At 38.2% G+C, this 16,134-nt stretch overlaps 1 protein-coding gene across 5 annotated transcripts; it reads right to left on the bottom strand.

Annotated features, from left to right (window-relative positions):
* Positions 1–585: 585 nt before the first annotated feature.
* znf217 (zinc finger protein 217) lies at positions 586–15,112 on the bottom strand. 5 transcript variants are annotated; one of them, XM_023341740.1, is made up of 6 exons: positions 14,775–14,936; positions 10,990–12,324; positions 10,762–10,869; positions 8,160–9,458; positions 7,906–8,034; positions 586–2,075 (listed from the first exon to the last, which is right to left on the bottom strand). In XM_023341740.1, exons 2-5 carry the CDS (start codon positions 12,284–12,286, stop codon positions 7,922–7,924), a joined length of 2,817 nt encoding a protein of 938 aa, XP_023197508.1. In that variant the 5' UTR covers positions 12,287–12,324; positions 14,775–14,936; the 3' UTR covers positions 586–2,075; positions 7,906–7,921. The 5 variants fall into 5 exon arrangements, with proteins under 5 accessions (XP_023197508.1, XP_023197522.1, XP_023197501.1 ...); XM_023341754.1 differs by lacking the exon at positions 586–2,075 and adding an exon at positions 3,602–3,657; XM_023341733.1 differs by lacking the exons at positions 586–2,075; positions 14,775–14,936 and adding an exon at positions 14,985–15,112 and having other exon boundaries at positions 6,642–8,034.
* Between the last annotated feature and the right edge of the window lie 1,022 nt (positions 15,113–16,134).

Raw genomic sequence — 16,134 nt, 5'->3', positions numbered from 1 at the left:
TGCAGTGGTGGCATATGCTCCTCTTTTCTGTGTCCACCCTGTCCTTTGCAGGGCTGTTACTGAAGGGATGAAGGTGCTGCATTACAATGTGATTACTGTTGTGTATATACCTGTATATATATATACTGTATATACATATATATACAGTACAGACCAAATGTTTGGACACACCTGTCGAATTCAATGGGTTTTCTTTATTTTCATGACCATTTATAAGGCAAGAAATCCCACTTATTAACCTGACAGGGCACACCTATGAAGTGAAAACCATTTCAGGTGACGACCTCTTGAAGCTCATCAAGAAAATGCAGAGTGTGTGCAAAGCAGTAATCACAGCAAAAGGTTGCTACTTTGAAGAAACTAGAATATAAGGGGTATTTTCAGTTGTTTTACACTTTTTTGTTTAGTGCATATTTCCACATGTGTTATTCATAGTTTTGATGCCTTCAGTGTGAATCTACAATGTCAATAGTCATGAAAATAAAGGAAACTCATTGAATTAAAAGGTGTGTCCAAACTTTTGGTCTGTACTGTATATATATATATATATATATATATATAGCATATATATATTTACACATGTAAAAAATAGATTTTCTTTAGATTTGTTTTTAGATTTTCTTATTTTCACATTCTTTAAATCAGTATCTGGTGCTCAGCTCTACAAGGTGATGTTTTATTGTTGTCCTATTTTTTTATTTTTTTATTTAATTTTCTGGTGTTTTTGTTGCATGTTTTTTATGGTTTATAACCTGAGTATAGCAACTTGTGTTACAGCTGACTGTATAAAATGCCTTTTAAATATATGATTGGTTGATTGTTGTTTTGGATAAAGTTGTTCTATTTATAGTTGCTCTTGGTTCTGTGACTCGCTTGAGTAGTTTTTAGATTCAGTACACAGGTGATCTGTTCATCAGACTGGTAAAGTCATCATTCCAATAGTCCTGCATATAATAGCCATTCTGAATCCTGACTGTATTCACTCATAAATAACCTACACAGACCACAGGTATTGAAAACAGAAGACCTCATCTATCAGGCCTATATGTTCGGCGCTCTCCCAGCATGAAAATAATCAAAAAATGCTAAATGGTCCAACAGTCGCTTGTGCTGTGTGTGAGCCTTTTGATTTCCCCCAACCCAAGTCTCCTGATGGCTTCTCTGCAACATGAAACATGACACATCATCCATTATTCTGTACATGCGCCTTGCTATCTCAGCCCCGCTCCATATGGCCTCTGTTGTCTCCAGACACCCAAATCCCTCTCCTTAGGCCACGGGCTGTTTTTGTGGGAACCGTTACATCGCTCCCTCTTCCTCAGAGGGAATGGGGTGACGATGATGAGCGATCGCAGACACAGCAGACTTTTAGCCTCAAAGTCTGACAGGATGTTCAACAATTGACCATATAACTGCTGTGCTGGCCCAATTGCTAATTCAAGCAATTTGACGTTCTGGAGGCAACAATTATGAGTGATAAAAGGATTGAGAAGACTAAAGGGGAAGAAGAAAAACATACAGCCACATATGCATGTAAAAATATTCAATATCAAATGCTTCTATCTACAAGCCTTAATACAAGTCTTAAACATAACCTTCTATAAAATCAAACATAAAAAATCCAGCATAAAACATTTCCAACATAAGGAATCTCTTAAATAAAATGTAAGTATTTGATGCAAATGCCTAGAATTTTAAGAGAAAGTAGTTCAACATGGCCTAATTTTTGTCTTAGTTTATTGCACATAACACTCACCCCTACGGTATTATGGGGCTTCAAGCAAAATTTTATTGGAATGGTTGATGACACAATTTTTCTTTTTTTTTTAACTTTTATAATACTATTTTCATTTAGGAATCATTTAAAACAAGTACAACAAGCTTCCTTTTAACTTGCTTCTTCTGTGTAATTTAATGTCAGCACATTGACCTTCTGTAGCCTCACCTCATCCCCAGAGTGATATGTGGTGGTGGCAGTATCATGCTGTGGGGATGTTGTTCATCCACAGGGTCAGGAGAGGTGCGCAGAGTTGATAGGAAGATTCTAGACAATTCTACAGGAAATCTATTGGAGACTGAAAAACATAAGAGACAGAAGGAAGAGGTTCACCTTTAAGGGAGGGAGCTCACCTTAACACATAGCCACAGATGCAACGGAATAGCTTAGTAGATATATAACCTGACTAGTATGTAATAGCAAAACTTGAAAATTGCTTTTTACTGACACTCTCTGTCCAAACGGAGGTTAAAATGTCAGTCTCTGTTTTTTATTATTGTTAATAAACCTTTATGTAACCAGATAAAAAACCCATTGAGATCCAGATCTGTTTCCCAGGGTGAAAGAAAGGTAGCAGCATATGTCAAAGCGGACAAGACAAATGGACAACAATAGCAAAAACAAACATTAAGAATATATACAATTCAACCAATTTGAGAAATAAAGCACAGACGTCATCACACTTTATGTGCAAAGCTGGTAGAAACATAAGCCAAAAGACCTGGACTCGCAGCATAAGGTGCTTCTACAAAGAATTCACTCTGAATACCACAGGCCACAGCTTTCATAACAAACCTCTGAGGTCTTCATAGAACAGCTGTATTCATACTTATATTTGACACAATTGAACTTTCGTTACTTGATTTACGTGATTTCTAAAGGCAAGATTACAGGAAAGACTGCTGAATACAAATGTACCCAACACTTTTTAGAAATGAAAAATTTTATTTAAAGTTTTCAGTTATAATGTGACAAAACTTTAAAAAAGTTCCAGTTGTATAAATACTGAAAGGCAATGATTCAAGCTTAGTTATATTATTGATAAATTTGCCACATTAGTGTTCAAGAACACTGACTCAAGCTGACACAAGCAGAACAAGTTAAAAAAATTATAAAATATCAACAATACATTCTAAACTTTAAACAGTAAATTATAGCTATTCATGAATAATGTTGATATGATTTTTTAAATCACATATTGATTGTCTTTTTACTAAGTTCATTAGTAAATTATTTCACTTTCACTGACCGGCAAAGAAAATGTTAAAAGTCAGAATCAAGTTTTTGACAAATGTTTTGAAATTTGTATTCTTATTGAGTGTTCTTGGATGCCCTCTTATGGCTGGAGGTTTTGTAACAGAAGCTAAGATTTTATTTGGTTATAATGTCTCTCTTGGCACAGATGTCCCGTTAGGAATTAAAATATAAATCAAGCATGAAGTTTAATATTTATATTGCTAAATAATTTGTCTAAAGTATGATGTTGACCAGTACAAACAATAATTATTTTGCAGTAAAAATAATGATAGAATTGCACTCAGTCCCTGAAAAATTATATTCAGATCAAAATTGTGGCAGGAATATTGCATTTTCTGGAGATTGTATACTACAGTGAAAAAAAAAAGAGCAAACAAAACTATTCTTCCCTATTTTGGTCTTCAAATGAAGGGCACACATGCCAATTACAATACTTATAGTGCTCTTATTTTTGCTATTCATAACCCTTAAAAGCAAATGAAAAAGTAGGCCTGAGCTTCACAAACATTGCAGATTTTTTATGAAAAGTATTGTTTGAGATGTAGGGTGTTCCTGGGTGCCCCCTACTGGTCTGGATGCCTGTAGCAGCAGCTTCATTTGCTTATGCCTTGGACTTTTTCTGCCTGCACAAACAACCAGATTGAAAACAAAGTTTTTACTCAAACATGTGAAACTGATTTCTTTAATCTATATTTTAAATGTGCATCAAAAACTTGATAAAAGTCTGCTTCCTGCAGAATGACAAAACAAAAGCATAAGGGAAGAGAAGGGCCCGCGATGTCTAAAAATGATTGAAGTCAGACCAAGATTCTGGGAGAAACGTTACCTCTCCTCAAGCTTCTCGTGTTACAAAAAAAGATCCAGAACAGGAAGTAAGCAGAGGATGGAAAACAAAGTGTTCCTTATTTTGGCCTATTAACAAAGCTTTACATGAAAACCGTCACACTCTTTTGACGTGGGGATCGGGTGTAACAGGACGGATGTCATAAGCTGTTGTTGACTCGCGTCCTCAAGAACGCCTTTGCTCTAGGTCTGCCACAGTGTGAGGAAACATGAGGGTGATGCTAAGTGAAATGCTCATTTTGCGTTTGTGATTACCGAGGCCCATGGGCGATATGCACTAATGTGAGCTAATGCAATAGATTACACAGTGCAGGCCCAGGGGAACAGACAGCAAACAGATGTGGTCTCCTCAAAAAGGGAGGAGGGGGTTGATGAAGGGGAGAGAGGGAGAATCGAAGTTTAAAATGTTCAGTGCGCAGAAGATTGTCTCTTGCAGTTTGTTGTTTACAGAATACACAGCAGGGATAAGTTTTGTCAGTCGTCTTCTTTTACAGAGAAAAGTCAACAATGGTGTACTGATGTCTCCGTTGATGAAGAGGCTTTTTCCAAACTTATCAGATTATTTTTCTTCCTTTTGCTTTTACAAATAGCAATTCAATAAATAAATATAATATTCTCCTGCTGTGCTGTAACACATATGAGACATCAGCACTTTGGGCCTAGGCATTACCATAATCTGTTAAGTTTTTTCTTTTTTTTGCAATAAGATTTACTTTTCAGAATGAAGGCAGGTATGTAGATATATATACAGTATGATTCACTTTGCCCCATTGCTCTGTAATTCTACTCGAAGCTTAGTCACTCTGTAGGATTTTACAGCATACAACTGCACTGCAACTCTGCTCAAGAAACATATCACCCAAGGCAACAATCTAGACTGAATAAATACTGCCCTCTGGTGGTTAAAGCAAGAAAGTAAAGGTTAAAGTGAATTGGAGACAAAAAACAAAATCAAAAACATCTTGAATTCGACAAGTGAAGGAATGAAGTCAGAACTTTTCTTTAGGCTCTCTTTGGATGAAGTTAAAGACCAAAACAATAGAGTCAATTCTTATTTCACAGTAAATATTTAAATCAAACAGTACTTCTACATGGATTACTTTACATCCAAGATGCAAACATTCACTTTGTTCCTTTTTGTAAATTAGCAAACATTTTGTAAAAATGTTTACAAAAATCAAGATTGCACTGTTGCTTGTGGAAAGGGTTTGTGTTCAAATCAGGAAGTCTTTGTGCATGTACGAGTTCTCTCTGGGTACACCAGTTTCCACATGACTGTTATTTGGTCTCTCCATATTGTCCTTAGATGTGAGCATGTGTGTGCATGGTTTTTTTGTCCTTGTGATGGACTGATGACCTGTCCAAGATGTCCCCTGTCTCTCGCCCAATGACCACTGAGGATAGACACAAGCCCGCCCTCGACCCTGCAAGATGCATTCATCAAATTATTTTCAACTTTGGAAGTCAGGTTCTGTAAAGAAATCAAGACATCTATGTACCAGCTCCTTTCAGGGGAGTCAGAGAAACATCCAGAACAAAAAATATATATTTACAGCTCAAACTCATTGTCACTTTCTACATTGTTAAAAAAAAAGAATGCATAATTGTGGGCCTATGGAAAAGCAAGTTCAGGTACTGGTCAGTAACTATTTTACATGATTTACAGTTAAAGTGATCAAACAGCGGCTTTGCCGAGTTGTTAAGGAAGGCCAGGTTGCTGACGTTCACTTTGTTGGCTCTGGTTTCTCATCTTCTTAATACTACTCCATAGAATTTCTGCTAGTGCAGGCGATTTGGCTGGCCAACAGAGAAACCATGGTGGTTAAACCAGATGCTGGTATTTTTGGCAGCATGAGCAGGAGCCCAATCCAAGTGGAAAATTAAATCAGGATCTTCATAAAGCTAATGAGCAGAGGGAAGTATGAAATACTCTGGGTTTGAAAAAACAAATACACAGATGACAGGGTTCACTGACTGAAAACCTCACACAGGAGCTCAAGCAACATGGGTTCACATGAACCATTTTTAATAGTTAATGTGAGATTTGCTCATCTGGAAATCCTATGGTGGCAAATTACCCTTGTTGCTTAATTTCGCTTTTCTACCACTTTTTCTTTCCACCATATTTTCCATTAATACGCAGTAGTAAGATTTATATAACAGCTAGCTTCTTTAGCAATGACATTTTGGACACTTACATTAAAAGGTAAACCACATTTCCTTATTAAACATCCTTTTTATTGGCCTCGTATAATGTTTTATTTATAGACTGTTTCATAAGATGGAAGATAAGGAAAAGGGATTAGGGTCATTGTAGATAGGAATAGAAAAAGGAGCACATTTACACTAGAAAACTCAAAACTCTCAAAGAAAAATTGTCAATGTTCAACTTATGAAACTCAGAGCTTTCCAAGTTTTTTCTAGTCAATTCATGAGATGAATCTCAAAATTTCTGATAATTTTCTAGCAAACTTTTGGCAGAAATTTACTCCTACAATGGCCTTAACATGCCGTTGTAAGAACTTCTCTTTGTAGGTGGGATTACTGAAATAAATTAATAGTTTGAATATATTCAAATTTCCTGAGATGCACCAGTTTAGGAGAATGCATAAAACTGGTGACTGCCTGAACTTTATCGGATAAACTTGCCTTGCTTTGCTGCAAGTTTATCCTATGAATGAATGTAAAGCTCTTTGCTACTCAAAGTATCTCAAGAGAAAATGAAAGGCCAGACAGAGGAGGAAAACCTTGACAAGTTCTTTGCCTCTCATTTTTATTACTGAAATGTCATACAAATCTCAAAACAATAGTATCAATTTTACATTAAGTTTACATACAAGCCAAATACAAAAACCCACATTTATCTCAGGCATTTCAATGCAACAGAAACACAAAATTACACAAGCGACGCCTGAGCATCAAGTAAAGCAGTTAACCTGAGACTCTTTTCTTCACAGTTCACATTTAATTGAATCATTAATCAAAACAGCTGCTTTTAGGTTGTTGTTTTTCCCAGGCACACACATAAAAGGTCATTTGAAACTACACACTTTCAAGACTGAATCTGCACCAATCAAATGACAAGGTTTGATCATTTCGTTACAAACCGTACCATGGTATGCAGCTGATGGATCTGAGGCACTAGAGGTTAATGATTAAATGTACTCTTTTAAAAGAATCTTGTAACTAAAGTATTTTCTGCTTGAAGCATATGAAGTTAATCCACAACCAAAAATGTAGATGTAGTTGTGCGTCAGTGTGTTACGTGTGGTTTTGACGATTTCTGAAATACTCCATTTATCAAGGTACACAAGCTCAGTTGACGTTATAGCAACAGCAGCCTTAAAAATAATTAAGTGTACAGAGAGCAACATGAGGTAGAGCATCCAGAGGAAACAGTTTCTGTGGCCTGCTTGTAATCTAATGGACCAAGGCCATCAAACTTCTCACTCTGTGATGCTTCGGAAGAGACAAAAACAAAATAGTTTAATCACTGCCTGAAGGCGAATGGAGCCGCTATTTTCACACAAACCCTGTCTCACATACAGGCAGATTTTATCTAATTTTAAGCACTGCTTTTGTTGTTACATAACCTGATATTTAAAGATTAGTGTGGGTAGAATATGACTTTAGATAAATGTTTAAATTGATAGCAATATCCCAGTGTACACCAAGTGGAGAGATATCTGTGCGCTTATCCCGTTTGGATAATAAAATAACTGTATAATGAAATTCTCAGCCCCTGAAATATCCATACAACACAAATTTTCTTCTATTGAATCTACATTAAATTAAAGGCAACAAAGGCACAGTCTGAGCACAGTCTCTTTTTATAAATGCAGAAATTAAATACTTTTTCGATAAAGTTTTCCAAAATAAGGTAGCAGCTCTGTTTACATCTAGAAAAAGGGAAACAAAATTATATTGCGGATAACAAGTTTCAATCCAGTGAAGGACAACAGCAAAAGCAAGAAAAAAAGGTTTGAAGTTCAAAACAAATTCGTTGCACATATTTTCCAGTGGTTTACCTTTTTGCTTTTTACTTTAGGAGTTCTTGTCAGTGCTCCCATAGCGCTGGTGTGGGAAAGGGGTTGAGGGGTCTCTCCTTGGAAGGCTGGGAAGGCTTGGTAAGGGTTGGTACAGTAGAGTTCTGGCCCCTGAGCAAGAATAGTTAATATTAGTTCTTCAAAATATGGATTATGCATATATACACACACACTGATGTTTAATTTCAGTTAAAATGTACAAAGTTTCCCTCTTAGTGTACAAATTAAAGACATACCAACTCTGGGGTTAGCCAGTCCTCCGTGACTGGGGTTTGTTGGTGTGCTGTGGTAGAGGGATGCCAGGTCATTTGGTGTGTAGTGCAGAAAGTTCATCATGTTCCACTCCGACTCCAAACTTCCCCCCAGAGATGCAGACCCAGTTTTTATTGGATACAGGGCCTCGGACGACGAGGATGGGCCTGGCCCCTGCGATGTGTTTCTTCCTGGAAGTAGCAGCCTACTGGGTCCGTCTAGTGGCGGTGGTCTAAAAGACGCTTTCTCGCCAGTCTCAATCGCTCTGTTTGTTGGTACAGAAAGCTTCAATCTCTTGCCAGACGGGTCACCAAAATCCATTTGAGGGATGCTCCCAAATCTGCTCGACAGACACAGGCGAGCAGCATCTGAGTGCCAAAGGGCGCCGCTCCTTGATGGGTAGCTTCTCTCGCTTACTCCCACTCTGTCCAGAGAAGCTGTCCTGTCCGCTACATACTTACTGCCTGTGTTGGTTTTCCTCGTAACCTCTGTGTACCTGGAGGATTCCTGGTTGGCATGGGACTCAGCATTTTGTCTGTAAGGTTGAAACCCTGGCGTGACGTCTCTGCCTGCTGTAGGGACCGGTGAGCACTTTGGGCCATGAGGCTGTTTTACTGGGAGACCTTCTGGAGGTTTGGAGGGTTGTGGAAGCGGGGATTTGGTCCGGCGAGGATGGCGTCTGTCAGTGATCTGGAGAGGAGTAACGTCTTTCCCCTCCAGAGCAGGGGGGCAACCTGTATAACGTCTTAGTTTCACATTGCCTCCATATTCGTTCTTTTTGGCGTTATCTGATTTGTCTTTATGTATCAACCTTTTGTGCATTGTCAGAACCTCAGGATAAAGGGTTTTATATGTGCAAAATGAGCATAAATTTGGCGTCAATGCACATCTGGCTTCGGCAGCTATAGAAACAGACACTTTCAACGACAGATTTAAAGGGGCCTCAGAGTTCTCGTTCTTTTCCTCCTTTTCCTTCTTCAGGTTAACCGCTAGTGGTTGCTCTACTTGTACATCATTGCATTCTGTGTTTTGTTGCACAATATTCTTGTCTGGTTTGATGTCCAAGCTATCAAATCTAACCTCAGGTCTTCCATTTGCTTTTGAATCCCAGAGTTTAGGTCTGCTTGGGGCTGGACTACCATCAGGAGAAGGTAGTAAAGGTACAGATCTGCTGGAGGCTTCCACATATCGTTTGTCTTTGTGGCGACGATCATAGTGGTATTTTAGTGAAGTCTTCTGAGCGGCTGCGTAGTTGCAATAAACACATTTATAGGGTTTCTCACCTGGAAAATATGCAAATTAAATCGCTTTAGCTTGATTGCAGGAACCTCAGATTAATTTTAAAATTATGCCTTTTTGCATGCAACATAAAGGGATGATTTGTCACAAATTTAAATACATTTTATTGGGATTTTAGACAAGAGACCCATACAAATAGATCATAATTTCCAAGCAGTAGAAAAATGTTTAAACTTTGTTTTTTTATAAATAAAATGTTCAAAGGTCAGGCATGCATTTATATTCAGCTCCCTTTAACAGTAAATGGCTTGCATTTGTACAGCACTTATCAAGTTTAAAGGTTTGATAAAGTCTGTGTTTATTTGTTGAAGGCCTCAGGCACTTGTTTGAGAAAAAACAGCTTTGTGAAAAAACAGACCGTATAGGATAAACCATTAGAGAAGTTTAAAGTAGGATTTGGTTATAAACAATATCCCAAACTGTGAATATTTGATAAAGCTCTGTTCAATCCAACTACGAAGGAGAAAGTATTGCCAAGCTGCAAACTTATAAAGATATGGCCATTCATCTAAACTGACCAACTGGGAAAGGAGAGCATTTATCAGACAAGAGATATCAAGAGACCCTGACAACTCTGAAGGTGCTTCAGAGACTCTTAGCTCAAGTGATAGAAGCTGGCAATACGAAGGTTAGTTATGGAATCTCCAAATCTGGCTACTATGAAAAAGCAGCAAGAACAAAATCATTGTTTGCAGGTTTCCACAGGGACTACAGGAGACACAGCAAATGTGTGGAAGTGCTCTTGACAAACAAGACCAATGTAAAAATTCAAAATGCCATGTGGTGGAGATATTGTTCTTCAGCAAAGACAGAAAAGCTGCTCAAAGTTAATGGTAAATTAACAGGTAAATCCTGGCAGAAAGACAGTTACAGGCTGTGAAAGACTTCAGACTGGGGCAAAGGTTCACTTTCTAGCAGGATAAAGGCCATAAACAAACTGGTGTTCATCACGTCTGACTGAGCTATTGTGCAAAGCAGAATGGGCAAAATATTTTTGTATCAAGATGTGCAAAGCTGATAGAGATGTGCACCAAAAAGTGCCAGGTATAGCTGCACCAAAAGTATTGTCTCAGGGATGCTAAAAAAGCATGCCATAGAATCTTCTTTCTTAAAAAAAACAATGTATCATTTTCATCAATCTTTTCTTTTACACTCTCATAAACTCTCATTAAAAACCTTTAAACTTTTACAAGTTTGTGGTTATGACATTACAAAATGTGGAAAATTTTAAGATGTACCAATAATATTTTAAGATTACAAATTAAAGCAAAAGTGATATATAAATACCTGTGTGAGTTCTCATGTGAACTGTGAGGTAATGACTCGAACGGAATGATTTGCCACAGTAGCTGCATTCTTTGGACCTGTATTTTGATCGCTCAAGACCATCCTCACCTGAAAAAACAACAACAAAAACGGTAAAGGAATATATGACCAAAAAAAGTTAGGTGCAATTAACCATCTTGTCAGCAGATGGAGCACTTTGTAGCAGCCTAAACAGAGCTCCGGTTTTACCTGAAATCAAGTTTTCCTCCAAAGTCTCCTCGTGTGTTTCCTCTGCCAGGTCCTGTGAGACTGTTCTTGGCATTTTCACATCAGCAGAAGAAGTTGGACTATCTTCGCCACCTCTCTCACGCTTGTGGACCCTGGAGTGGAGAACCAACTGGTGATAGGTCCTGAATGTTTTGTGACACTCCTCACAAGTGGTTGGCCTCTCTTTGTCCTTATGTTTTTGCATGAGTGACCTCCGCGGTGGGTTGGAGGTTTCAGTAACAGACTGTGGCTGAGACCGCAGTTCTTTCACAGTTTTGTCTCCTTGACCTTCTGACCATATAACACTCATGTCTTCTTTATCAGAGCCACAGTCTTCGTTGTCTGTGCTGAGTTCTTGACCGATATCTTTAGTATTATTAGGACCAACTGCTATCTTGCCCTTTGTCGCAAGCTGCCAGGCCTGATATGTAGTAAAGGGATCCAGCTGGGGAATCCACTTAGACGATCTTGCATTGTTTAAACTTTTATTTTCAGAGGCAGGCTGCAGGTTGAGACCACATAAAAAAGTTTTCTGTTTGTGGGACTCAGTAGCACCATCAATCTTCTCCTTGCCTTCATCTTTACCTAGCTCCGCCTCTCGGTTGTGAACCTTACTATGTTCCGCCAAACTATCATGATCAGGGAAGAAAAACCCACAAACCATGCACATTTTGTAAACAGACAGGACCGGCTCCAAACATGGCTCCTGGGTGATGCCATTAATTGTGAATGGGGCCTCCTGGTCCAGAACAGCCCTGCTCTTTGGTCCCGGTTTCACATGCATCTTCATGTGATTTTTCAAAAACCATGACTCTCTGAACCGCCGTCCACAAATGTTGCAACAGTACGTAAAGTAGTCCTTGTGCTTCCTCATGTGGGTCTCCAGTTCGCTGGCATCGTGTGCCACCTGACCGCAAACGATGCAGCTAGGAGCTGCCGCCTCCTCCTGCACAGGTGTCCTACTGGGTTTGGGCCGGGATCTCTCCTCGGGGACCCTGAACTCAGCATCAACCAGCAGCACCGTGGGTTCGTAGAACGTAGTGGGGTGATGTGTGAGCACGTGCGGGCCGAGGTCATCCTGATGCGTGAAAACCTGGTCGCAAAACATGCAGGATAGCTGGACATTGTCCTCAGACTGTAACACGGCCTTCGCAGTGCAAGCACTCTGCGGTGTCATGCTGCAACCAGGCCCTGGGATTCCTGCATTGTTACTAATCAGGATATCTTGGAGAAGGCCATCTGGGCTGTCCACAAACGGCAGTAAAGAGTGAGTTGGCATTTTCCTCTGAGGCTCAGCACACAGTCCAGAGGAGGAACCTAAAAAAAAATTAAGATTGTATTCATTTCGAAACAAGATTGGCCCATTCATTGCCCTATAATCAACTTTAAATATATAGGAACAACCTTCTAATACTGAAAACAGGAAATGCATCTGTTTTAAGCAATCAACTACACAGACAACTCATTTCCTCTCTGTACAGACCACTGATAAAAACTAAATGTTTCTTTATGTCACAGCAGACATACCCCTAACCAGAAAAACTAATGTTAGTGTCTGAAAACTACATCAAGCACCACACTAAGCTGAAAGACTCAGTGTTAACATAAAATGTAGCCTTAATCTCAGGAAACTGTTTGGTTTACCAATTAGCTTACAGCTGTTAATACTAAAAATATGAATATTTATCACCAGTTTATCTTCTTTCTTTATCATTTCTCATGCTCATGCAATTTGTTTCCTGTTTTAATCACCTATTACATGGATTTCCTTATTTTAAATTCCTAAATGATGAAAACAAGCAACACAAAGAGGCTTTTCCTGACTCATCTGGGATGGTCCGCTAATGTATAACATTAAAATCCTCTGTTTCTTTTACAGCATGTATATGGAGGTCCAGTGTATGAAGAAGTTCCTATTATTGCTCTGAGTGGTTGATATGTGGAGTAACTGGATCAACCATGTAAACCATTTCATACATATTAAACACAGACATGACCAAATTTCTTATGGGCTTTCCAATAATATGACATTTTTTGAATGACTAGAATATTTCAATACCAGTAGGTGCTGGTATTTTCTTCTTTCTCTGTCTTGTCAGTTACAGATTCCTCAGATAACAGTGGTCAACAGAATTCAGAAAAAGCATGTGAATCTTAAACTATTTCAATCTTTCTTCTAAATGCTGCAAATTAGCTAAAATAGTTCTTCTGAAGAGCAGCAAACCAAGAAAACTGAATACTAAATGCAACTACTGCACAAGATAATCTCTCCCTGCTTTGTTTTTTATGCAAAGAAGTAGGAGATGAGAGATAGAGAGAAGACATAAAAAAGAAAAGTCATCCAAGCAATCATAGTGACTAATTATAAATCTGAAATTTAAAGTGAGGATTTCTACTGGAACTGATCAGTGGGGGGAAAAAGACCCAACTATTTTATAAAATATGTGAAATTTAAAACTTTTTTAGCGGAATGTTTCCACTTCCTATTTTTAACAGGTTACGATAAATGCTATTTTAGGAGTTTACCTATTTTTCAGCTTATATCTTTTTTATTCAATATTTTTGAAAAGTTATTTTAATTTAAAAAAATGTTTTAAGATTACATTTAGTGGCAGAGCAATCTTAAAGACACTTTAAAATCTAACTTTTACTATGATAAATGCTTAGTTTAAGTGCTAGATAGCTTAGCATTTTCTTAGCTTATCAATTAATTTTGTTCAGTTTGTATACAATGCACTGAAAAAAGCAAATCCAAATATTTTTTCCCAATTAAAAACATGCTTTGTAAGGCAGAACTTGAATCTAAAATTATGACTAAAATTTAGTAAATTAAAAAGTTTGTTGTTAAAACATAAAAGTTTAGTGGGCTACAACTTGACTACAAATTATTAAATTAGGACTAAAGCTAAATTACATTTTCATCAAAAGACTGACAAACTAAATGTGTCATTATAATAAAACAATTTTAATTTAAGTGCTTTATTGTTCCTGCTAGCAAAACCTAATGTAGGAACTTGCATGAAAATGAATCATTATTTAAGAGGAAATGAGGTTAACAGGAAAATCCCAACTCTGCTTAAGATCAAATCCAAACTAAATCAAATCTAGACAATATTTAATAATTTTTGACATGAAGTTTATAACTTAATGTTATGCCACTTTATCCAGTTGACCTCAGGGTATACTTTCGATAACAAGCAGGACCTTGAGCGTTTTTGTTAGTTTCTTCTGCTTTTTTAAGTACACGCAGGCTTTGTGTTCCTGTTAGTCACCTTGTTATTCAAGAAAGCACAGATGTGGTCTAAGAGAGACCCTCAACGTTTATCGAGTCGCGAGGGGGGGATGCTACAAGTAGCAGTTAACTTTTATACAAGTCAAACAAAAATAAATGTTTTATTTTAACAGTCTGGCTATTACGCTTCTATGTGTGCATTATAAGTCAAACACGAGGAGTTCATTTGGTTTTTTTTAAAAAGCCACACAGTTTTGTGTCACAATTTAACTTCAATAAAAACAACAACAACAAAGAATTCAGTTCAAAAGAGACGACAACGCGTATGCCATGGCAACATTAAACCGTTTGTTCTAAAACTTGAACCACAACAACACGCTAAGGTCACCGACATAATTTATGAACCCGTCGTGTTAAGTAATTTTGAGCATACCAGAAACAGTTAGGAAACATTTATCCCACCCGCCTCCCCACTTTCTTGTCTGCTGTTTACGACTTGCGAGCAAACTGTGGAAACTCACCAAACAATACCTACCAAGTCCGAATTTCCGGATTAGTATTAACTATAGTGATATACTACGAGCGAAAAGGAAGGAGTGAGCCGCCACGCTGCTTTTTTTGCTGCTGCTGTTTGTGTCGGGTAGCTTCTTCATTTCACTCAGAGCTCTCTCTCTCTCTCTCTCTCTCTCCCTCTCGCTCGCCCTCTCTCTCTCTGTATGTGTGTGTGTGCTGGTGGACGGCTCACCTAATCAATTGTTTGAATGTGAATCATATTTGTTCTACTTGGCGAGTCCTCCTCCTCACTGCGTGCAGCTGTTGAGTTCTGAGGCGCGTGCGCTGTGCCACTCAGCTTCTGTCTCGAGGTAGCGGGGTGGGGGGGAGGTAGAGCGCGTGCACGGCGTCACCCCCTTCCCCATAAAAGAAGAAGAAAAAAAAAATCCCACACGACAGTCACGTGGCCATGAATGACAGAAAAATGACACATTGTAAAAAACACACTTAAAAATATGGGAGTAGTTATCTCTTTGTTATAATATTAATCCCTATAAAACATTTTTCTAATAATGGCGCAGGTAAGATTTCATATTTTTTTTTTACACTTATATCGGATTGTTTTCCAAAACTCACTATAACAGTTACACCTCTATACAGTGGCGTCCATGAGCTCTGCATTGTTTACTTTGCATTGTTTGACTTTGCATGCTGCTAAAGCGTCCCGTTTTTAAGAAGAAAAAAGGGGTAAATTGTCACAATAAAGTGAATTAGTGTGCTGACACGAGGCTACGTGACACTTTGAGGTGTAACTCACCTAAACTGTAGTCCTTTCCTCCATTTTCATGTCATGCATCAGCTACCATGTGGAGGTGGGGGAGGGGTTCCTTAAACCTTTCACTGTTACATGAGGTTTCTTTTTCTTTCTTTCTTTTTTTTTTATAATGCAGATGCAGAAGCAGGTTGGCTGAGTTGTGGGAAATTTCATGTTCTTCCTATTTCATCAGCCGAACCCACCCAAAGCAGATCAGTTACAAGTCCACTTTAATGTGATTCTACACAGAGAAATATACTTCCTTACACGATGGGCATGATAAAGGATGATTTTATTATGAAAAAGCATTAACATATGTCACACATATTAAAAACACAGAGAAATCACTATTGCAACACAGATGTTTTGAGATAAAGAAGATCACATGCAGCCTTAAAGCCCGCCCCTCCTCCACCTCTAAAGAAAAACTTTCCAAAGAAGACATTGATGCTAGCTCAACATCTTTCAGTCAATGGAGATATTCAGTAGACTTGTAGTGTAAACTCATCACAGAGACACCCTCTCCCTCCCCCGAAAGGAGAAAAAAAAAAGAGGAAAACTTTTATCTGTAACCACTCCCCAGTGGAAC

This window comes from Xiphophorus maculatus, chromosome 1 (assembly GCF_002775205.1).
Source record: "Xiphophorus maculatus strain JP 163 A chromosome 1, X_maculatus-5.0-male, whole genome shotgun sequence".
Taxonomy (NCBI): Eukaryota; Metazoa; Chordata; class Actinopteri; order Cyprinodontiformes; family Poeciliidae; genus Xiphophorus; species Xiphophorus maculatus.
The sequence above is the reverse complement of the archived record's forward strand: the minus strand, read 5'-3'. Positions and strand labels throughout refer to the sequence as shown.